Raw genomic sequence first — 23808 nt, 5'->3', positions numbered from 1 at the left:
CCCTCTTTAATACCCATGACTAGCCTAACCCATCCTCCCACCGCCCTTCCCTCTAGAACCCTCAGTTTGTTTTTCAGAGTCCATCGTCTCTCATGGTTCTTCCCCCTCTCTGATTTCCCCCCATTCATTCTTCCCCTCCTGCTATTTTTTTCTTCTTTTTTTTTCTTAACATATATTGCATTATTTGTTTTAGAGGTACAGATCTGTTTCAACAGTCTTGCACAATTCACAGTGCTCACCATAGCACATACCCTCCCCAATGTGTATCACCCAGCCACCCCATCCCTTCCACCTCACCCCCCACTCCAGCAACCCTCTGTTTCCTGTTTCTCAGTTTATTTATTCTCCATTATTTGGTCTTCTTTATCAGTAATTCTCTCTTCTGACTCATTTGTCCTAGTAATTAGAGCCTCCATTTTTTATTGTACCTCATTAATAGCCTTTTCGATTTCAACTTGGTTAGATTTTAGTTCTTTTATTTATACAAAGAGGGATTCTCTGGTATCTTCTTTGCTTTTTTCAAGCCCAGCTAGTATCTTTATAATTGTCTTTCTGAACTCTAGTTCCGACATCTCACTAATGTTCATATTGATTAGGTCTCTGGCAGTCGGTACTGCTTCTTGTTCTTTATTTTGAGGTGATTTTTTCCATCTTGTCATTTTGTCCAGAGGAGAATAGATGAATGAGAGAACAAAATGCTAAAAGGGTAACAATAACCCCAGAAAAATGTACACTAAGCAAATCGGAAGAAACCTGAACCCGGGGAGAAAAGAAAGGCAGAAAAAAAAATATGATCAGGCTGGTGAATAGAACAGAGCCACACACTAGATTTTGGGTGTGTTTTGGTCTGTTAGAAGAAACTGCCTCCCAAAATTTTAAAGAAAGAATAACTTGTATATATACAAAAATATGGGTAAATACAATGAAGGGATGGAATATGAATGTAAAGATGAAAATTAAAAAAGATTTTAAAAAAGGATTTGATAAGAATTTGGTTGTAAAAAGAATGAAGAAAAGTTTTTTAAAAAAGGAGACAATGTGATCAGGCAGGAGACTAGAACAAAGCCATACACTAGATTTAGGGTATATTTTGGTCTGTTAGAAGAAACTGTATCCAAAATTTTAAAGAAAGAAAAACTTATATATATACAAAAATTAAGGTTAAATACAATGAAGGGATATAATATGACTGTAAAAATTAAAATTAAAAAAGATTTTTAAAAAGGAATTGGTAAGATATTGGTTGAAAAGGGAAAGAAGCAAAATTAAAAAAAAAGAAATAGAAAAAGAAAAAATAAAGTAAATTAAAAAAATTAACTTTGAAAGACTAAAGAATCATGGGAAAAAAACCCCATGAATTCTATGTGCTGTATTCCCCTAGCGCTGGAGTTTTGCAGTTCCCATTGATGGTGAACTTGGTCTTGGCTGGCTGTTCTTGCTGATCTTCTGGGGGAGGGGCCTGTTGCAGTGATTCTCAAACGTCTTTGCCTGAGTCGGAATTGCACCGCCCTTGCCAGGGGCCAGGCTGAGTAATATGCTTGGGTTTGCTCTAGGTAGCTTTTGTTCCCTGCAAGCTTTCCATACAGCTTTGGAGGACGAGAATGAAAATGGCAGCCTCCCAATCTCTGGCCGCCGAGGAGCCAAGATCTCAGGGCCCCACTCCTCAGTGAGCCCTCAGAGAAGAGCAATCAATCACTCCCATCTCCCTGGTCTCCGCCACACTCTGTGCTCACCTGGCCTGTGACCCAGTGTTTCTATCTCTGGCACACGACCCCACGTGAAGTTTCCAAACCCAGCAGATCCCTGTGGTGCGGTCCCGCGCCACTCCCCCCGGGGGAGGAAGGGGAGTCTCCCTGTATCTGCTGCTTGTTGGGCCCCTGCTCAAAGAAGAGTAGTGGCCCGACTGTGCTGTAGATCACAGTTTATGGCAAGCCCGAGCTGAGAGCCCACTCCTTGACTTTGTCTTTGCAGCTGGCTTCCCCACTCCAATACCTGGGAGCTTTGCCGCACTCAGTCACCCCTGGTCTTTCTGTGACCCTGAGGGTCCTGAGACCATACCGTCCCAGGGAGGGTTCCACCCACTGCTTAGCCACTGGAGTGACGTCCCTCAGCAGAGCAGACTTCGAAGAAATGTTCCGATTTTGTGCTCCGCTGCTCTATCACTTGCTCGTAGCTTGCTGATGGAGGTTCCCTCCCCCCACGGTCTATCTTCCCAAATATCGCCTCAGATTCACTTCTCCGCACGTCCTACCTTCCAGAAATTGGTCGCTTTTCTGTTCAGAGAATTGTTGCTCTTCTTTTCTTTGATCTCCTGTTGAGTTTGTAGGTGTTCAGAATGGTTTGATATCTAGCTGAATTGCTGGGACCAGACGAAATTTAGGTCTCCTATCCTCTGCCAATCTTGCTCCTCCCGGTAAGTTTTTTTTTTAATCCCCTATGATCCTCTGCACTATTTCTTATGTTCCACATATCAGTGAATATCAGTAAGTTATGAAGTTTAATTTTCATAAACCAGTTGGCACCTGTTTTGCCCTATCCCTTTGCTTTCTAATATGGGACCACTTTCTGGAATTTTGTATTTATAATTCCTGTGTGTGCTTGTGTATCTCTCTCTCTCTCTCTCTCTCTCTCTCCCCATCTCTCTATTTATTCTATCTGAAACCAAGTAAATGGATTCTAAACAATGTATTGTTTAGTGTTGCTTGTTTTTAAGCTTTATAAAAGTTATATCTTGTATGTATTCTTCCATGAATTCCTTTCTTCACTCAACATTATGTTTGTAACACTTACCCATATTGCTTTGTTTAACTGTAGTTCCTCCAGTTTCACTGCTGTGTAAAATTTTATTTGTGTGAATATCCTGGTGCATGTTGATTTTGTATCTTTCAACTTCACTGAATTTGATTTTATTAGTTCTAACAATTGTGTGTGTGTGAGTGTGTGTGTGCATTCATGTGTGTGTGTAATCTTCAGAATATTCCACATATTAGCTCATGTCATCTGTGAACAGGGATAATTTTTGTGTTTCTTTCCAATTTGAATGCATTTTATTTCTTTTTCTTGCCTAATTGATCTGGCTAGAGCTTCCAGTACTATATTGATTAGAAGCAAAACAGGTATCCTCAAATTGTTCTTCATCTTAAAGGAAAAGCTTTCATTATTTACCTTTGAGTATGATGTTAGCTGTTTTTCATATGGCCTTTATTATGTTGTAGTTTCCTTTTATTCCTAATTGCTGAATATTTTTATAATGAAAGTGTCTTGAACTTTGTCATATACTTTTCTGCATCAATAGATGATCATGTGGTTTTTTTCCTTCGCTCTGTTAATGTGGTGTTTCATTGATTGATTTTCATATTTTGAACCATCCTTGAATTCCAGGAATAAATTCCTCTTGGTCATAGTGTATAATCCTTTTAATATGCTGCTGAACTGACTTGCTAGTATTTTGTTGAGGATTTTTTGCATCAGTATTCATCAGGGATATTGGTCTGTGGTTTTCTCCTCTTGTAGTGTTTTGGTATCAAGGTAATGCTGATCTCATTGAATGAGTGTCCCCTCCTTTTCAGTTTTTTAGGAGAGTTTGAGGAGGTGATTTTAATTGTTCTTTAAACATTTGGTAGAGTGCATCAGCTAAGCAATCTGGTTCAGGGCTTTTTTTATTGTTGTTGGGAAGTTTTTGATTACTGATTCAATTTCCTTAATAGTTGCAGGTCTATTCAGATTTTCTTTTTCTTCATTATCAGTGTTGGTAGGTTGTGTATAGTTAGGAATTTGCCCATTTTATATAGGTTATCCAATTTATTAGCATATAATCATTCATAGTATGCTTGTATAATCCTTTTTATTTCTGTAAAATTGATAGTAATGTTCCTGTTTTCATTTCTGATTTTAGTAATTTGAGTTTCTCTTTTTTTCTTAGTCAATCTAGCTAAAGATGTATCAATTTTATTGATCTTTGCAAAGAACCAACTTTTGATTTCATTGATTTTCTCTATAGTTTTTCTCATCTCTGTTTTATTAGTCACCTCTCTAATCTTGATTTTCTTACTTCTGTTAGCTTTTGGGTTTAGTTTATTCTTCTTTATCTAGTTTGTTAAGGTATAAAGTTAGATTGTTGATTTGAGATCTTTCTTCTGTTTAAATGTAAATACAGCTATAGATTTCCCTCTTAGTACTGCTTTTGGTTCATCCCATAAATTTTGGTATGTTGTGTTTTCATTGTCATTTTTCTCAGGGCATTTGTCTCAAACTGTATTAGTTTGCTAGGGCTGCCATAACAAAATAGCACAGACAGGGTGTTTTAAACAACAGAAATTTATTTCCTCATAGTTTTGGAGGCTATAAGTCCAAGATCAAGGTGCTGGCAGGGTTGGTTACCTCGAATGCCTCTCTCCTTGGCATGCAGATGCTTGCCTTCCTAGATGGCTACCTTCCTACTTCCCCTTTACACTGTCATTGTACATGAATCTTTGGTGTTTCTCGTCTTATAAGGATACCAGTCAAATTGGACTAGAACCCACCCTAATGGCCTCATTTAACTTAATCACCTATTTTAAAGATATCTCCAAATACAGTCATATTATAAGGTCCTGGGGGTTAGGGCTTCAACAGATGAGAGTTTTTGTTTTTGTTTTTTTTGGTTGGAGGTGTACACAATTCAGCTCACAGAAGATATTTTCTAATTTCCCTTGTGATTTCTTCTTTGACCCATTGGTTGGTTGAGTGTTTTGTTTAATTTCCACATATTTGTGAATTTTTCAATTTCCCTTTTGTTATTGATTTCTAGTTAATTCTATTGTGATTGGAAAAGATATGTTATATGATTTCAAGCTTTCAAAATTTATTAAAACTTGTTTTATGGTATAACATATGGTCTATCCTGGAGAACGTTACATGTGTACTTGAGAGAAATGTGTAATTTTGCTCTTGTTGGGTAGATTGTTCTCTGTAGGTCTTTTAAGTCCAGTTGGTTTATAGTGTTGTGTAAGGCCTCTAGTTCCATATGTATCTTTTGTTTGATTTCTAACTATTATTGAGAGTGCGGCATTGAAGTCTCTAGCCATTATTGTAGAACTATCTATCCCTTCAATTATGTCAGTGTCTGCCTCATATCTTTTGGAGCTCTGATGTTTGGTGCATATTATTTATAATTGTTATTGGTAGAATATAGTTGAATCATGTTTTTTGTTTTGTTTTGTTTCTGTTTTAATCCCTCTGCCAAACTCTGCCTTTTAAAAAAAAAGATTTTATTTATTTATTTGACAGAGAGAGACAAAGTGAGAGAAGGAACACAAGCAGGGAGAGTGGAAGAGGGAGAAGCAGGCTTCCTGCTGAGCAGGGAGCCCAATGCAGGACTCGATCCCAGGACTCTGGGATCATGACCTGAGCCAAAGGCAGATGCTTAATGACTGAGCCACCCAGGTGCCCCCAAACTCTGCCTTTTGATTGAGTTTAGTATATTGATATTTAAGGTTATCATCCATACAGAAAGAATTACTTTTGGCATTTTGTTTTATGTTTTCTGTATGTTTTATGGCTTTTTGCCCCTCATTTCCTTCATTATTGCCTTCCTCCCTTACTGCCTTCCTTTGTGTTTAGTTGACTTTTTGTAGTGACATGTTTTGATTCTCTTCTCATTTTTTTGGTGTATGTTTTATTATATTTTCTTTGTGTTTACAGTGACAATTAGATATGACATTCTAAAGTTATAACAACCAAATTTGAATTGATATCAACTTAACTTCAACTGCATACAAAAACTCTATTTCTATATAGTTTTGCCCCTCTTTGTTATTGATATCACAAATTACATTTTTGTATGTTATGTACCTATTAGCATAGATTTATCATTATTTTTATGCATTTATTTTTTAAATCCTGCAGAAAATAACTAGTGGGGGTGTTAGGTTGAAGAAGTGGGAAACTGCCATCATGTTTTCTACTTCTTCACTCACAACTGATTACAAACATTGCCTCTGAGCAGCCTGGACTATAGGCTCCCTTTTTTGCACTTAATTAAACTTAAAAGCCTGGCTATGCTTGGACAGAACAATGATAGACTCTGAAGTTCTGACTATATTTGGGTGAAGAATTACAGTCTCCTCCCAACTCTTCTAAAAAATGGCACATGAGTGGGTGGCAGCTTCCCTGCTCACTTTCCTTCCTCAGATCTGCTTTCTCTCAATGGACACACTTGACTGTTTTCTGTGTGATCACTTTTGGGGCAAACCCAGCTTTTCCCAGCCTGCTGGTTTGCTTTTTTCCTTCTGGAAAGGTACCTTGGACCAGTGAATCCAGTATGAAAACATGCCAGAAACAAGAGTCAGAGAGAGAGAGGGAGAGAGGGAGGAAGGCAGTGGAATCATTTTGCACTCCTTGTTACTGGCTCTGGGTTCCCTGCCAAGCAGAGTTGGCTTCTGTCCTGCATTGATGGTCTCTACATCATACAGAGCTTGAGAAAGAATGAGAGCAAACTTCTTCCTCTACCACTGATAACCAAACCACTACCTCTCCAGCGTGTCCTTTGCACTAATCATTGTCTCTTGTCTGGCCTTTAGAAATGTGAATCTTCTCAGAAGTGTTAATATATTAGGTATTCAATATTTTTTAACATTCTTAGATACTTTTTTCTTTTTTTTAAGATACTTTTTTCTTAATAAAATGACATAAGCACCATAAGACTGCTGTTTGGATCTAGAAAGAACTAGGGTGTCTGGAGCTAAGAAAACTATAGACAGGGGAGGGCTGGGAGGTATTGCCAACACACTGTACCATCTTGCAGGTTGGCTTATTTACAATCACAGCAGCAAGATTTCTTGACAATGGTGGATCTGAATCAATTCTAGCTGTTTAAAATTACTGTTTAAGGATCTAAAATGTGGCTAATACGCAGGGCTTTGGGGACAGGGATTTGTTCCCTTCCATAACTGAAAGGCATAGTAAGGCTCTCTGTGGACTATAAACACCAAGACACTTTTTGCCCAGTGACTCCACTTCTAGGAATCTGTTCTAGGAAACTTTTGGAGGCACACACAAAGACTTATCTACTAGGACTCTCATAATGTTTGTTACTTATATTAGTAAAGAACTAGAAATTCCCTAAATTTCCAACAACAGATGGATGGTTAAGCCTAATGTGGTGATCCATGTAATGGAATATGATGCCAACATGTAAATCACATTGTAGAAGAACATTTAATAACACAGAAATGCTAATGATAAGTTAAACAATTAGAGGACGAAGCCATTTATTTGTTTGAATGTATGTCTGGACATGTATATATTTGAAGCTGACTTTATTATTATTTTTTTATTATGTTCAATTAGCCAACATATAGTACATCATTAGTTTTTGATGTAGTGTTCAACGATTCATTCATTGCATATAACACCCAGTGCTGACTTTAAAACTGTTCGTTTATATGTAGGAAAAAAAAAAACCCGAAAGGAAGTTCTTTTAAAGTATTTAAATTCCAGTTAGTTAACATACAGCGTAATGTTAGTTTCAGGTGTACAATATAGTGATTCAACACTTCCACACAACACCCAGTGCTCATCACAACAAGTGTACTCCTTAATCCCCATCATCCATTTAACCCATCCCCCCATCCACCTCCCCTCTGGTAACCATCAGTTTGTTCTCTATAGTTAAGAGTCTTTAAATGTTAACAGCTGGTATCTTTGAAATACAGAATTATATACAATCATTTTATCTGTTATCCTCTTCTGTAGTTTCCAAATTATTCAAATAAGTATTGCCGCTTATAAGTTTACAGGCATATATGAAATTTGCACATGTATACAGAGTTGTTGAGACACTAGGGAAAATAGATACTGTTGAATTTCGTGAATTTTGAAAACACCTGGGCTTAGATGTGAAGTCAGAGAAATGTCAATGAGATTTCTTTTTTCAGGAGAAAAGGTCAGGAATAATATAGATCTCATCAATATATTCTACCTTAATTAAGTCAGAAAGAAAAATGACTCCGAAATATGTGTTTCTTGGGCAATCCTGGATCTTCTCTATATGTAGTTTCTGAGTTTTCTATCTTCCAGGACAGCAGATCAGGGATCCTGTGAAGTAACAGGGTCTAAAGCCCTCTCTGAGCTTCTCTTCTTTGCAAAAAAGAAATGGACTTGGAACGATGGAAAATAATGTCTGGACAGTGTCAGATTAAGTTTAAATTTGGAATAGCCTGAAGTCTCTGGGTAATTTCCTAGCAAAACTTAATTTTATTTTTGGCTCTTTAGAATCACAACTAAATATTAAAAAGCTTAGAAACTGCTCCCTGTACACTTATCTACAATTATAAAACACTGTGTGTACACAAAGTGCAATTAGAAATGTTAAATAATGAAATCAGCCAGATGTGCACACCTCAGAGAAAATAAAATGTACTCTTGACATTTCCCCCTTTCCAATTTTCCTCCTTCATGGCCATAAGGTGAGTTCTCAGCATTGCACAATGTGGTGCTGCTGTGAGCTGTGCTGAGAACCTGTGGGTAGTGCTTTCTAAGGAGCAACAGCACCTCCACTCTCTTGAACATTTTCTGCTCTTCAGAGGGTCAGTGGTGATTCTGAGCACATTATTGATCTAATAATGCTTTAGAAAACTGTTCCATTGAGTCAAAAAGACACCTCATGCAAACAAGCTATGATTACTGGGATTTAACTAATTCATTAAGTATTTAAGCACCTACATTTAACTGGGTACCAGTTAAGGTACCAGATAAAACAAGATGGAAATAACATGGCAGCCATTCATAAGAGGGTCACAGTGTAATAGAAATAATGGAATTGAATTGAAGCCGAACTATGCTTACCATTTACATCTCCTAATTTAGTGTGACTCACTTTACTGAGTTTTTCCTTTAAATCCACATTATACAGATGAGAAAATGGAAGCTCAGAGTGGTTAAATAATGTGAATGAGGTCATGGTAACAGTCACCTTTCCCAGAAATACTATGTAACAGACCACGCCAGGGAGTAACAGAAAACACTGGATATTAGTTGACTCATTGAGACATTTATCTAAATGTGCCCGAGGCCCTTCTTTATTTACAGTTATGAGACATGAAAAATTTAAAAGCCCAACTAATTGTTTAAGCCAGTTTGAACAGCTAACAGCTAAAGTGCATGAAACTATTAAATCCCTCAAGTGGAACTCATCTTCCACCTCTGCTCTCATGCATGCTAGTTAGGGCATCTGTTCTACACCTTGTTCTATGCTGTGCTTGTCTCCCTGGCTATTAAAGCTCCTGAGGACAGAGTCCTCTCACATCTGTGTTCCCCTATAAAATGCACAGGGCTGCCCAGAGGTGCTACTCAGAGGACACATTGCTGGCCCAAGACAGACTCTCTTCCTGGCTTCAGTGTGGAGTGGTGGGTATTGTTGGACACAGCTCAGGGCCCTGGTTTCATTTACCCATGAAACCAGGGTCTTATTGACTGTTGTCACAGGTGCATGTTGGAATGAGAAGGAGAAAAGGGGGTGGGAATATTTTTCTTTCCTTTCTCTGTGTTTATGATTTGAAGTAGTATTATTGCCCAGGTGAGTGTTTCATGGCATTCACAGCAGCTCTGTGTGGCCTGGGCTCCTTAAGGAAAGGCAGTGTATTTGTGTATAAAAGGACATATTCCCAACAGGAATGAAAATGATTTCTGCAGCTTTCCATGAAGAGCTGGTTGCTTTTAAACGTCATGTGTCCTTGAATGAGGTGACCATATATGCTTGTGGGTTCTCTTGTGCCTGTGCAATTACTTCCATCTTAAAGGCTCCTGATTTGGATAAGTTTATGGTGGCCCTTCCTCTAGTGCAGGCCAGCACAGTGGAAGGGGCTCCCACACAGTGTGAGCCTTTGCTTTGCTTCACTTGTGGCTCCCATCCCCCTGAGAGACCCCTCCTTGCCATTTTACCATTTCATTTTGACCCCGTGGGCCCTGGACTTCTGCTGCTTGGTCTTTGATGGGAAGCCAGTAGGATATTTTCAATATGTGATATTTAAATACTGTGATCTTAGGAAGTAGAATTTTCTGAGTATAGAAAGGCCCGTCAGACTCTGAATGGTTTTCTCCATGAAAAGTTCTGCATGGAATGGCAAAGCCTAAAAGTATCAATCCTACAGCATCTGGTCCCTTATGTGAGTTTTTGTTTTGTACTGCCAACATGGTTATGCTGGGGAGGAGAGCTGTTTCTAATTGTCTCTCCTAAAACTCCAGCTTTTTACAATTCAGATATAAAATTCAGTGTAAAATTTATCACTGAATCTCAGGCGTGTTCTTGGATATAGCCCCAATTACCAGTGAACACCTCCACCATTGTGTTGGTGATCCTTTTTCCTTCATTGTGTCTTTCAGGTCTCACTCTTCTTTACCTCAGTTCTTCAACTCCAGGTCAAAAGACCCCTGCTTTACAGAAAACACTCCTTTGCTGAGAAATTCCTCACAAGATAAAGGGTGAGTTTCCCCCCACCCACTTCTTATAAAATTAAGAAAGCTCTGAACATTGCCCTTGGCACTTATACTGGAGAATTTCTTCCCGAGATGTGAATTTTTCTCTGACATGTTGTTTGGTCTCTGCCAGATCCCTGTCAGTTCAGTGTAGGATATATTCATGATTCTAGTAGTTGTAGTCTGTGGCTCATGAATTTCCAAATAACCTTGAGCATACCCCTGCAGTGATTAAATAACACATGTGCACATTCATGCATATACACAGCTCTGATGGGCTGTCTTACCAGGCCAGGGCTTCTGAACCAGGGGTAAGGAAGGCATCATCCAGAGAGATTTTTTTGTTGTCATAGCTGGGGCAGGGGTACTACTGGCATTTAAGGGTAAGGCCAGGGATGCTGCTTAACATCCTGCAGATGTTAAGGGACACTTCCCCACAACAAAGAATTATCTGGCTCAGATGTCATTAGTGGTAAGGTTTAAAAATGTATGATTTAAGAGGAACCTCCACTTCCTGCAAATTTGAGGTCCTATTGGGTACAAACAGGATGGTTCTGGAATCTCTGAGCAGAGCTGATCTGGAGGATAACTCTGTCCCCTAGGATGAAGGGCCCTGCCCCGGTTTCCAAGCTCATCTCTTCTTCTTTTTGCAGACAAACTTCCGGAAGCCTGAACCACCTGCTCAGTATCCCCTGACTCCCTGCACATTACAAACTTGATGGCATTGTCGTGGACTCTTCCTTTTCTACCCTCTGACCCCACGCACCTGCATTGGCAGGCAGGCTACCGTGTTACCTGCCCTTACCTCCCTCCCATCCTCTGAGGAGCTGCCCACCCTCTTTCCAGCCCTGTCTGCAACCATGTGGATGGGACTTCATACTTTATAGAGTGTATCAGAATTCTTTGGGGTACTTGTATGCCATGTGGATTCCTAGCCTCACTTGCCAAAGACTCACCCCATTTAGATAGGGTGTAAGAATGTGGATTTAATCACCTCCTGGTGCAGGGACAATCTGGCTCCCTCCAGGAGATTCTGATGACAAGGTGTGTCTTCCTGCAAAAGTTCCCACTGAGCCCTTTGACTAGACGAACTTCCTCCTGTTCTGGCTCTCCAGGACGGTCTCACTCAACTTCAAAGGGGCTCAAATGTCACCTCCTTTGTGAAACATTGGTCCCCCACAGCTCCCTCAAGAGTCAATGCTTCTGTGCTCTCAAATACACATTCATGCCCATACTTTAGAACATGCCTTATGTTCCATGGTTATGCCTGCCAGCCTGCCTCTTCTTCATCTCACATCCTAGTGTCCAGCACAGTCCCTGCAGCCAGGAGGATAACTTAATTTTTCTCCATTTCTCCTAATAAATAACTTTGAAAACAGACACTTCAAATATCAATTCCCTTAATGCTTTCCTTTGAATTACTTGGTAAATCATGAAGGTTATTTTAGAACTCATGTTTCATTGGAAAAGCATAATGTGTGGGCATTTGTCCTGGGCATATGGAGCACAGAAACATGCCCCGGGATGCCAAGCTGTGCCTCAAGTCAAAAACTACATACCTACAGAGGAGCAGAACATGGGTCAGGTTTGCTTATAAAACGTTTTCCTTCTTTTCAAGGTGTTGAGGGCAGGAATATGCAGCTGATGGTATTAGGAGCAGAGCATGCTGTGCATCTGCACTGACCAGCCTAGTAGCTACTTGTCACAGGCATTATTCAAAGCTAAATTAATTAAAATTAATTAAAATTAAAAATTCAGTCTTCAGTTACACACTGCAAGTGGCCCATGAGCATGTGTGACTACCATACTGGATAGGAGAGAGAACACGCCCATCACCACAGAGAATTCTATTGCACAGCATTGTTCTAGATATACTGGCATTAGCTTTCTTCTTGCCACTTCTAAAAGAAGTTTCCTTAGTTCCAGTTTTTGTTACGGTCGTATTTGTTCACCAGTGGAGGGGGTCGTGATATCATTCCTCACACATAAATATTTCCCAGTCACAGAACTCTTTGTTTTCAGTATTGATTAGTTTGCAGCACTGTCAGCATCGATTGCTATTGTTACATATTTGTTCCATGCAGCCTAATTTGCATCTTTGGGTTTCTCTTTACGAATAAGACTTTTTTTTTCTTGTTGTAAACCAGTTTGAAAGCAATTATAGGTGTTCAGGTGAATCACAATGCCCTGTTGAGCTAGTTGGGCTTGAGAGGCAAAATTGGTCTCTAAGATCATGGCCCGTTATGTCAGAGGGTGATCCCATGAATATTCCAAGCAATACATGAAAATACTGGGCTTGGTGCAACCTCACTAGAGTCAAACGCATCTGAACTGAGGGTTTGTTCAGAAGCCCAGAGATTCAACCAAAAGTAAATGGATGTGTCCACATGTAATTTTGTTTTTTTAAATTTTATTTTATTATGTTATGTTAATCACCATACATCATTAGTTTTTTCCCTTTTTTTATTATTATTATGTTATGTTAATCACCATACATTAGTTTTTGATGTAGTGTTCCATGATTCATTGTTTGTGTATAACACCCAGTGCTCCATGCAGTACGTGCCCTCCTTAATACCCATCCCGGGCTAACCCATCCCCCCACCCCCTCCCCTCTAGAACCCTCGGTTTGTTTCTCAGAGTCCATCGTCTCTCATGGTTCGTCTCCCCCTCCAATTTCCCCCCCTTCATTCTTCCCTTCCTGCTATCTTCTTCTTCTTCTTCTTTTTTTAAACATACATTGTATTATTTGTTTCAGAGGTACAGATCTGTGATTCAACAGTCTTGCACAATTCACAGCGGTCACCATAGCACATACCCTCCCCAATGTCTATCACCCAGCCACTCCATCCCTCCCACCCCCTACCACTCCAGCACCCTCAGTTTGTTTCCTGAGATTAAGAATTCCTCATTAAGAAGTCCACATGTAATTTTGAGAAAAGTTTATGATTCCTTTTGAATCATCCTTCTAGATAGAGGTTCCATTCTTGGGCCCATCTAGTCCAGCACTGATGTTCTCCACTCCTGCTCATGCTCATGTATAGGCTGGGTGAAAAAGCCAGGTAGACCATCTTCCCTATAGCTCTATTATAGAAAGATAATTGTAGGCCTACACCCCTCATTCTGCTTCAGGACAAGTGTAACAACTAGGTATTGAGAACTCCAGCACAATCAAGGAGAAAGCAAATACTGAAATGGACTGGAGTGAGTCTGAGCCAGAAACGGCTTTATTGGAAAGTTCCAAACTCAGAACAAGCTGATGTTTCTTGAAGGTCCACAAATCATATGCATGACCCCAAATGATTTTCCTTAAGCTAAGTGTTCTGTGATGTCAAGAAAGACCCATTCCCACCAGTTTGACAGCACTAAAATGTCTGTGGTCCTTTTAAAAACCAGAATTGATTCCACATTTCATACTTACCACTGAAATGAAATCTTATTTTGGAGATGCTACTATTTCTGTGAAAATAACCACAAAGCCTTGCTTTCCAGGTCATGGTGCATGCCTATTTGCCATCCAGAGTTCATCACTGCTGAAGAATCTTGGGGCAAGAGCTCAGCTGAGTGGGAGGCAGGATCCCTGTTGAGCAAAGACTTGGCTGGTTCCTCTGGATCTGCCTCCCAAGAGAAGGGGGAGCATCTGGACAGCGCTCATATCAGGTTCCGTCTTTTGAAGCTGAGGTAGGAGGACTTGGAGTGCTAGCACTGGCACAGGGTGATGGTTGCACAGAGCATCCCACTTGCCTGGGACTAGGCTAGGGGTGGTTCTCACCCTCACTGCATCCTTCCCAACCAACAGAGTGAAGGTGAGGAAGAAGGGTTTTCACATTTGGCCAGGCTGCACTTTTCCTGGAAGGTTATCTACCTTTTCTCCAGGCCCTGGTATATATGTAAGGTGGCACTGCTAATCAGTGTGGAGCCTGTAAGGAAAGCCCAGTTACAAACAAATGACTGACATCCTACACTCCTTGTTTGTGTTGTGGGGGTCTTCATGGCTTGACCTCAGTTTGCAGATAGAATCAGTTCACTTCAGCAGTCCCTGTGGTATAGTGTTGTGTTTTATTTATTTATTTATTTATGACAAGATTTTATTTATTTATTTGACACAGAGAGAGAAAGCACAAGCAGGGGAAGTGGCAGGCAGAGGGAGAAGCAGACTCCCTGCTGAGCAGGGAGCCGGATGTGGGACTCGATCCCAGGACCCTGGGATCATGACCTGAACCGAAGGCAGACGCTTAACTGACTGAGCCACCCAGGTGTCCCCCCTGTGGTGTTTTAAAATGATATTATTATTGATATTAATACTGATATTATCCCTTGTAGTTGGTGATGAAGCATGTTATTAGAAGGGTTGGCTCTTGCGCCAGGGCTCATCCTTCAGGAAGCTGTGTTGTCCAGCCTGGTGTGAGCTGGGACCCCAAGGCTGTGAGGAAGGGGGTTGGTGGTAGTGGTGGTGGAAAAGCTATGCTTGCACATGCAGAGGAGGACTTAGGCATGCATGTGTGTGGGAAAGCTGAGGGCATTATGTTGGACCATGCGAACTGGCCAGCCAGAGCTGGAGTACTTTTGCTCTCCCTACTTTGTCTGCTGTGCTTCCATAGGCACATTTATTTAAAAGAAAGGTTTTGTTGAGAGTGACATGTTTGGAAGTGGCATCTCTAAGTACAGAATAAGGCTTGGGGACCAGGACCACCAGGTCCTCATTCCAGATATGCTCTGAGGTAGCCGAGGGACCAGCAGAGGCAGACACATCCGTTAAGCTGTTTCCTTGTCACCTTGTATCTCCCTCACTACACAGCCTTGCAAGGGCTCCTGCTAAGATGGTCTGTGGGAAAGCTCATGGATAGGTGAGAAGACACTATGTAGCTATAAAATAATTGTATTATTGTTTGTCTACATTAGGGTACCTGTCTTTTCTGAAGCTGTTTGAAGGCCTGATTAGAAATGTACCTATCTGCATGCCCAAAGTGCACCTGTTTGTGTGCAGAGAGGCCCACTCTCATTGTTCTATTGACCCTTCTAGGAATCTTGAGAGGTAGATGAAGGAAGGGACTTCAGGGAGGATAAGGATTTTGCCTGGGGTCATGCAGCATGTAAGCTGAGGGGGGTCGGCAGGGATGTGACCTCCATATCCCCCACCTGTGCTTGACCATGGGGATTATGTTTCCCAACATGTTTCCCAGCCCTGTGTTGCTTTTTCGTGATTACTGGTCTCAGCTGCCAGCATATATATGACAAATATTTGGCCACAGAATCTGCTATGAAATTAAGTGAATTGTGTGAAAGTGTGTGAATAGGGATCTGGCCCTAAAGACCACCAGGTTGGTGAGCTCTGACACTGTTAACACCCTTCCTCAACTGGTTGGTTCACAGCTCGAGAGGATGCCAGGTTCTTCAACTGTCCCACACCGTAGAAAAATTTAAACAAGTACATTTGAGACTTTACATTCTGTAGTTGCTTTATCTTCTAGGATTCATGGAATAGTTGCATTGAGCTTGCCACTGAACTAAAAGACTTAGTGCCATTCTTTTTAACAGGTCTAAAATGTACCATGTATGATCATTGGGAAACTTGTAAAACGTATTTTGGATTGTCATCTCTGCTGTATATGTCTGTTATGTAGAAAAAAATTTGTATTTGGAATAGTTAAATCAATGCCTCATGCTTTAAAAAAGAAGTATCATTTTGATTCCCATTTATTTATTACTATTTTTTAATTTGAGTATAGTTGACATACAATGTTACATTAATTTCAGATATACAACACAGTTTTTCAACAAATGTATATGTTATGCTATCTTCAAGTGTAGCTACCATTTGTCACCATGCAATGCTCTTAAAATACCACTGACTATATTCCCTATGCTGTACCTTTTATTCCTATGTTTTGTACATTTAATAACTAGAAGACTATCTCCCACTCCCCTTCACCCATTTTGCCCATCCCTCTATCTCCCTCCCCTCTGGCAACCATTAGTTTATTCTCTGTATTTATAGGTCTGAGTCTGATTTTTGTTTGTTTATTCATTTGTTTTGTTTTTTAGATTTCATATATGAGTGAAATCATATGGTACTTGTCTTTCTCTGTTTGACTTATTTCACTTAGCCTAATACCTTCTAGGTCCATCCATGTTGTCACAGATGGCAAGATCTTGTCCTTTTTTTGGCTGAGTAATATTCCATTATATGTAAATGTAAATATAAACACACACACACACACACACACACACACACACACACATATGCACACATTCTTTATCCATTCCTTTGTTGATGGACATTTGCGCTGCTTCCATATCTTGGCTATTGTGAATAATGCTACAGTAAACAAAAGGGTGCATGTATCTTTTTGAATTAATGCTTTTGTTTTCTTTTGGTAAATACCCAGTAGTGGAATTATTGGATCATATGGTATTTCTATTTTTAATTTTTTGGGGGGATCTCCATACTGTCTTCCACAATGGCTGCACCAATTTAACTTTCTACCATTAGTGCATGAGGGTTCATTTTTCTCCACATCCTTACCAACACTTCTTATTTCTTGTCTTTTTGATTTTAGCCATTCTGATAGGTAGTATCTCATTGTGGTTTTGATTTGTGTTTCCCTGATGATGAACGATGTTGAGCATCTTTTCATGTGTCTGTTGGCCATCTGTATGTCCTCTTTGGAGGACATCTATTCAGGTCTTCTGCCCATTTTCTAATTGTGTGTGTGTGTGTGTGTGTGTGTGTTATGTAAGCTCTTCCTATATTTTGGATATTAACCCTTTATCAGATGTATTGTCTGCAAATGTCTTTTCCCTTTCAATATGTTGCCTTTTGTTTTGTTGATTGTTTCCTTCACTGTGCAGAAGCTTTTTAGTTTGATGTAGTCCCAGTAGTTTATTTTGGCTTCTGTTTCACTTGCCTTAGGAGACATATCTAGAAAAATACTATGGCCAATGTCAAAGAAATTACTGCCTAGGAGTTTTAGGGTTTCAAGTCTCACATTTAGGTCTTTAATCCATTTTGAGCTTATCTTTATGTATTGTGTCAGAAGAGTAGTCCAGGCTTATTCTTCTGCCTGTAGCTGTCCAGTTTTCCCAGCACCATTTATTGAAGAGACTGTCTTTTCCCTATTGTGTATTCTTGCCTCCTTTGTTGTAGATTAATTGACCATATAAGCATGGGTTTATTTCTGGAGTCTCTATTCTGTTCCATTAATCTATGTGTCTGTTTTTGTGCCAGTACCATACTGTTTTGATTACTGTAGTTTTGTAGTATATCTTGAAATCTGGGATTCTGATACCTCCAGCTTTGATTCCCATTTAAATAGGGGCTGTTGAGTCATAATTTGGAAGTGTGAAATGGTTATCCATCAAATTCATTAAATCTAAGGGAATGCAAAATAAGACTTTACCATTTTGAAAAGATCAGAAAGGTATTGAAAAAGATGTCCTAACATAGACCTTCTGCATTCTACAAACAAATGTCAAGCACAGGCTATGGACCAGCACCCTTCACATACAGGGATGGAGCAGAGATGGGACTGGAAAGACTGCAAAGGGTTGGCTAGACTCAGACTTACCTGGGCCCTGAGAGCCACAGTTAAGAAAGGTATAATGGTGACTGGGTCAGGACACCATCAGGAGACTGCAGAGTGGGCCAAGAGCATGGCCTGATTGTTAATTATCTCTGAAGCAATTCTTAAAAGACTCTGCTAGTACAACCAGTGACAGCACTGTAATTTCTTTTTTGAATTGTTTGATTATATCTCAGTTCAGTGTTTTTATATTTGATGATCAAATCCATATTCCCACTTTCCAGAAAACTTAGGGGAATATAATTGATAAATATGAATCTGAGAGCCCATATAAGGCCTGTTTCCAGGAAATTCAGCCTTCAAAATGCTAGGGAAGAGCCTCCAAATTTGAATTTTAGCATCTCCAGCATGAAACATGTGCAAACACTAGGTTAACTTTGCTCTCCTCTGTAACCTTCACCAAGCTGCTTTTCATGAGGCCATATATTTATAGGTCAGCAGTGTCTTCCTTTATACCATATTATGGAAAGAATTCCTAACATGTGCTTTGTGATTGTATTATCCAAAGCTTCAGAAAGGTGTCTGAGGTTTGGCAGTCTGGGCACATGCAAACAGGACTGCTTTGGTGTGACTTGGGTCCTACCTTTTCTCTTGCAGGCGCTGTGTACGGTGGCTGAAAGTCGCAAGCCTGTTTATCTTTGTGGTGGTGTGCTCTGTGAGTATCACAGAGCTCTGCTGTTGGGTCAGCAGAGCCCCAGGGTGCCTTGGGCTGGGTAGCAAGGCACCTAAGGTATGGGGCTCACACCTTTCTTTGGAGGAGATGCTGAAGGCATGTGGGACTGTGGGCTGAGGTTGGTGAGGGAGGCCTCCCCTTAGCAATGCTCCTCTGCTGTGATACAACAGAAGCCTTGGGGACTTGGCTTTGCTCTGTAGAAGGCAGTTAGCTTCATCCTTGGGTCTGACTTTCCACCTGAAAGTGGCTTACCAATTCTGTTTTCAACCACACGCAATAAAACTCTTTATTTGTCTTGGGCATGTTCAGCATCATGGGTGGCCCCAAGAGTGTGTCCTGCTGCCAGCATTTGTGTGGTGTGTATCCTGATGTAGCCTAGCTGGAATCACAGTGCAGGTGCTCAGTATTTTGCCAAATGAATGAGTGTGAGATTCTTTGTGCTCAGGTGTGCATATCTGTGTGTGTACAAATGTGTGTGTACATGCCTGGCTGTGTGTGTCTGTGTGTGCACATGTGGATGTGAGGTGCTCTGTGCCTGCTGCGTGTTTGTGTGTCTGCATGCCTGTGTGGGACATGTGGGTCATTTGTGGTCTGTGATCGTTTTGAGGTCGTGTCTGTGCTTGGGGTCTTGTTTCTGGGTGCGTACCAATTTTCAGCATTGGCATAAGAGAATTTGTCTGCACCATTGTTGGGAGATTCCAGTGGGTGGCTGGTGCCTGCTGCTGTGACTGCATGTGAGATTGTGAGCAAGGATGGGGTGTGTGGGTGGTGTTTTCATGCCTGGGCAGTGTGGACTCCAGGACATGTGTGGCTGTGCCTCTTCTATGCATCCTGAGGTTACGGCCAGGCTGAACCCTGCATGACTGGAAACTGCACATGACCACATGTGGCTGTGAGTACTTGGTTTTCATTATCTGCATAGGTGGGCATGCGTTTCGGGGCTCTGCGTGTGTGCACGTGGGATTATGCGTGAGAAGAGGCTCCTCTTCTCAGGGTGGCGAATAGAGAGCACTATTGCATCTTGAGCAGCGAGGGTCGTTCATGAAGTCAATACTGGCTGAATTGAATTGAATACCTGCAACTCTATGAAAGCCCACAAGGGAGGGGAGCAGTGGCCCAGAGAAAGGAAATTATGCATGAAACAAGAGACAAATACATTGAACTCTGAAAACTTCATGCTTTTACTTTTTTAGCTGCCAGTTTGCTTCTCTACCTCCTATTCTCACAACTGTGTGGCTCTGAAGCTCTGGCTGCTTCGCAGGGCCTGGTAGGTGGGTACACTGGGATTTCCAAGCAGAAGGTCAGGGTGGGCCAGCGCTTACCTGATCTCCTGAGGACTGACCTGAGCTCTGTATCTAGTCTTCAGCCTTCTTCTGGGATTTGAAGTTTTGGTGATTTGGGGAATTTGTTTTGAACTTCTATAACCTGTCATCTTATAACCGCTTATAACCACTTCAATGTACTTTCTGATGAGGTATAAGGTGCAAATTGTGCAAATTCCACAAACACATACTTTAACCATCACATGGGTTGTATCCCCTTTTCTCCAGTATGGGAAAACCATGTTTACCTTCCTCTGATGATTTAATTTTGTAGCTGAGTGGTTAATCCTTAAAACAAATAAATATCAGTAATCAAGACCCATTGTAGTGGAGAATAGTATAATGAATCAGAATTTTATCTCTAAATATCTAAGAAAAACTAGAGTGAGCTGGTGAATGTTCGATACATCAGTCAACACCATTATTATACCCATATTTTTACCTTTTGTCAAAATTATTTAAATCCTATTGTTCTCCTGCCACAAATCTATCATTCAATGTTTCTGATTGTTACAGATTTTATTCAGCCTGTATCCAGATCAAGGGAAGTTCTGGCAGTTGTTGGCTGTGTCACCCCTGCAAAGCTACTGTATCCAGTCTATACAGAGATGGATAGTTGCCCATGGCTGAGATTCACAAAAAGACACCAGAGAACTATTACAACTGTTGCTGAAGGCCGCAGTGTAGGTGATCACTGTTCCTCCCATGCCTATTTTGTTTCTTCAGGACATTTGATGAAAGATGAGGCCAGAGCAGAAGGGGAGGGGAGCACTAGTGAAACTATGATGGGTGGTTGGTGGTGAGGTTCCCCCTGGGGTGATGACAACCAGGTGGCACATTCCAGTTAGGGCCTGGCTCCCCTGGGCTCTTGCATACTCTGTTTTGTACCCCATCCCCACTTCCTTTTGCATTTCAGCCTGGGTGGTTTCTACTGACCTATTCTTAAGTTCATTGCTTCTTTTCCTTGGCTGTGTCATCTGGGCATGATGATTGCTTGGTTTCTTCATACTGTGTTTTCTCTTGCCTTTTTGTAGGCCTCATAGTTTGTCAGTAAAAGCCAGATGTGTTGTATAGGATAGTAGATATTGAGTGTGTTAGTCAGCTCGGACTGCTGTAACAAAATACCACAGCCTGGGGGTTAACAGATATTTATTACTCACAGTGCTAGAGGTTGGACGTCCAAAGTCAAGGTGCTTGCCAATTTGATATCTGGTGAGAGCTCTCTTTCTGGCTTGCAGATGGCTGCCTTTCTTGCCATGTCCTCACAGGGCCTTTCCTCAGTGTGCCTGTGTGTATGTGGAGAGAGAGAGCATTCTCTGGTGGCTGTTCTTAATAAGGATACAATCCTCTCAGATCAGGGCCCCACCCTATGACTTCAGGTAACCTCAGTTACTTCCTTAAAGGCCCCATCTCCAGACACAGCCACACTGGGCGGCCGGGCTTCAACATATGAATTTGTGGGGGACATAAACATTTATTCCATAGCACTGTGGGTTTTAGTTGGGGGTCTGGGTAAATCTAGTCAGAGGTTGGCTGTGTGGCAGTGTGTGGTTGCTATGTAACCTCTAGCATCCCAGACACTTGGAATTGCTTGGCTTCTCTCCTGCTGTCTGCCAGGCTGTGCACTATTCCTACTCCTTCCACAGGGGAGAGTTACTTTCCCCTTTTACCCACCACTCCCAGCTGCTGGGGTTCCACTGTGCCCTTAGACTGCCAGATTTGATATGTTTCCCCAGCAAATTAACGCTTTTTCATGAATCTCCTCAATTTCTCCATCTTCTTTGTGAGTACCTGCTAGGGTTCCTGAAGCAAAATCCTATTAGAAGATGTGAACACCCCAATTCTGTGGCTCCCAGGATCTCCCTACTATCATGCTAGCCCACACTTGACCTTGAGCAGTTTAAAAATTTTCTGATTTAATCTTGCCTGCTTCTGTGTGTGGTGGTAGCACCTGTCTCAGGGAAGCAAATGCTTGGCCCTATTCCTCCCCTCAGTCACCCGTCTCACTCTAGATTTCAAGTTAGATGTTTATGATGCAACCTCATTCTTGACAGAATAAGTCATTAACTTAACATCTGTCCAGGCTTTTCAGGTTGTGAGAGTAGGAGTGGTGTGTTTCTAGCTCTCTACTTATCCCAGCTGAAACTGAAAGTCCAGAGCCCAAAGTCTCTCTTGAATAGACATTTGGATGAGGATAATCAAGCATGAAAGTCCCTAAAGCTCCCAGGCCTGGGAGAGGGAGCATCTTGGAAAGCAAGCCGGGGAGGAGAGGAGGGCAAGGAGGAGAAAGGAGTGGGGAGGAAGAGGAAGCAAATGGAGGAGGAGGGAGAAAAGGAGGCAGCTGTGTCCAGCTCAAGTATTTCTGATTATTACCTTTTTTTCTGATCATTGCCTTTTAAAAAGGAGTTAAATCATTCACAGATTTTTTTTCTTCAGTATCTTCAACTGATAAGCTTGGGTGAACTGAAATTTTAGAAAATTGGGTAGTTTCCCTTGCAGTCACCAGTAGTTTTTGCATATTCTTATTTCCTCTGGTTCTTTTGGGGAGTCCCTCTGTGTCTTTCCAGAACATCCTCTCACTCAGCTGAGCCACTCAACATTCCAGAAAGACCTGGCACTCAAGGTCTTCGGGTGGGCTCATGAGATGGCTCTGGTGGGCAGTGCATGGTGCATCCCTGCCCTTAAATGAATGAGAGCACTCATCTGTACCTGCTCTCAGGACAGGGTAGCTCTGAAGTCTATCTGAAAGCTTGCTAAAGTCTTGGTATTTGCTTCACCACTTTAAAATTGTGTCTCAGTTTTAGGTGAAGATGTATCTCCCTGTGAGAGAACTGGAGAGCTCTGTGATTTTAATGAGCTTTGTTTCCCATTCTTATGCCTTACCTCTGTATCATCTCCATGGGTTAAAAACACTAAGACATCTTCCTGCTTTCCTCAGCTTCCCCTGGGGCCTTCTCAAAGCAAGTGTCAGTGTGGAGGCCTGACTTCATGATGCCCCTAGGAGAGGGATCCTGCCTTCCCTTCATGTGACCTCACTGTAAATGATCATAACCTACTGCCCAGGCTGAGCCAAGAACTTGGAGAGATCCTATCCAGAACCAGACAGGGAGGCGGAAATATTTGCAGGTTGCTGAGTGATTACTGTACTGTGGCAACTCCTGTGTGAACCTTATCAGTCAGCAGAAATCCTAAGTAAGTATCATAAGTAAGGATAATAACAGGATAAAATCAGATAATGACAAATAAGAGTCTTCTGTTCATCCCACCGAGAACTGTACCATGTCACTTTTGCTCCACAGCATTGTGCAGTCTTCCTTCTAGAGCAGCTCAAGTACAGTAGCCCTTTCCTGGGACTTGAATGAACCCAGACCCATCCTAGTGACTGGCAGACAAATGGTTTTTCTCAGCAGTAAGGGTAACCGGGAGGTCTCTCTCCTGTTCTCTGAGCCATGTGTGTACTTGGATGAAGAGAGAAAGAGAAGTGGAAGACATGAAGAGAGCTGTGTGGGATGATAGGAATGCTGCAGAATGGTTCTTACATGTCTATGGATCTGTTAAAGAAAAAAAAAGTCTTCAGTGACACTTGTTAAAGATGGCAAGTCACACTTTATTCGGGAACTTAGTGATAGTTGTAGAGACCACTGCAGTGAGGTCTTGCGGTGGGGGAGAAAGATTGAACTTGAAAAGTGGGACTTTAAGGCCAAGGAGCAGGGTGGGGGGCAGTGGATGAAAAACTACTAAGAGGAAACATCATGGATAAGAGGAGATTCTGGCC

General features: G+C 41.3%; 1 protein-coding gene across 1 annotated transcript in view; it reads left to right on the top strand.

Annotated features, from left to right (window-relative positions):
• Positions 1–23808, top strand: part of OCA2 (OCA2 melanosomal transmembrane protein) — a 516129-nt gene that overhangs the window by 93651 nt on the left and 398670 nt on the right. Inside the window, exons 3-6 of the mRNA XM_078078703.1 lie at positions 10363–10461; positions 13948–14136; positions 18636–18693; positions 20550–20622. Coding sequence (XP_077934829.1) covers positions 10363–10461; positions 13948–14136; positions 18636–18693; positions 20550–20622 — 419 coding nt within the window. The remainder of the gene's footprint in view (positions 1–10362; positions 10462–13947; positions 14137–18635; positions 18694–20549; positions 20623–23808) is intronic.

This window comes from Halichoerus grypus, chromosome 8 (genome assembly GCF_964656455.1).
Source record: "Halichoerus grypus chromosome 8, mHalGry1.hap1.1, whole genome shotgun sequence".
In the NCBI taxonomy this organism is placed as follows: domain Eukaryota; kingdom Metazoa; phylum Chordata; class Mammalia; order Carnivora; family Phocidae; genus Halichoerus; species Halichoerus grypus.
The sequence above is the reverse complement of the archived record's forward strand: the minus strand, read 5'-3'. Positions and strand labels throughout refer to the sequence as shown.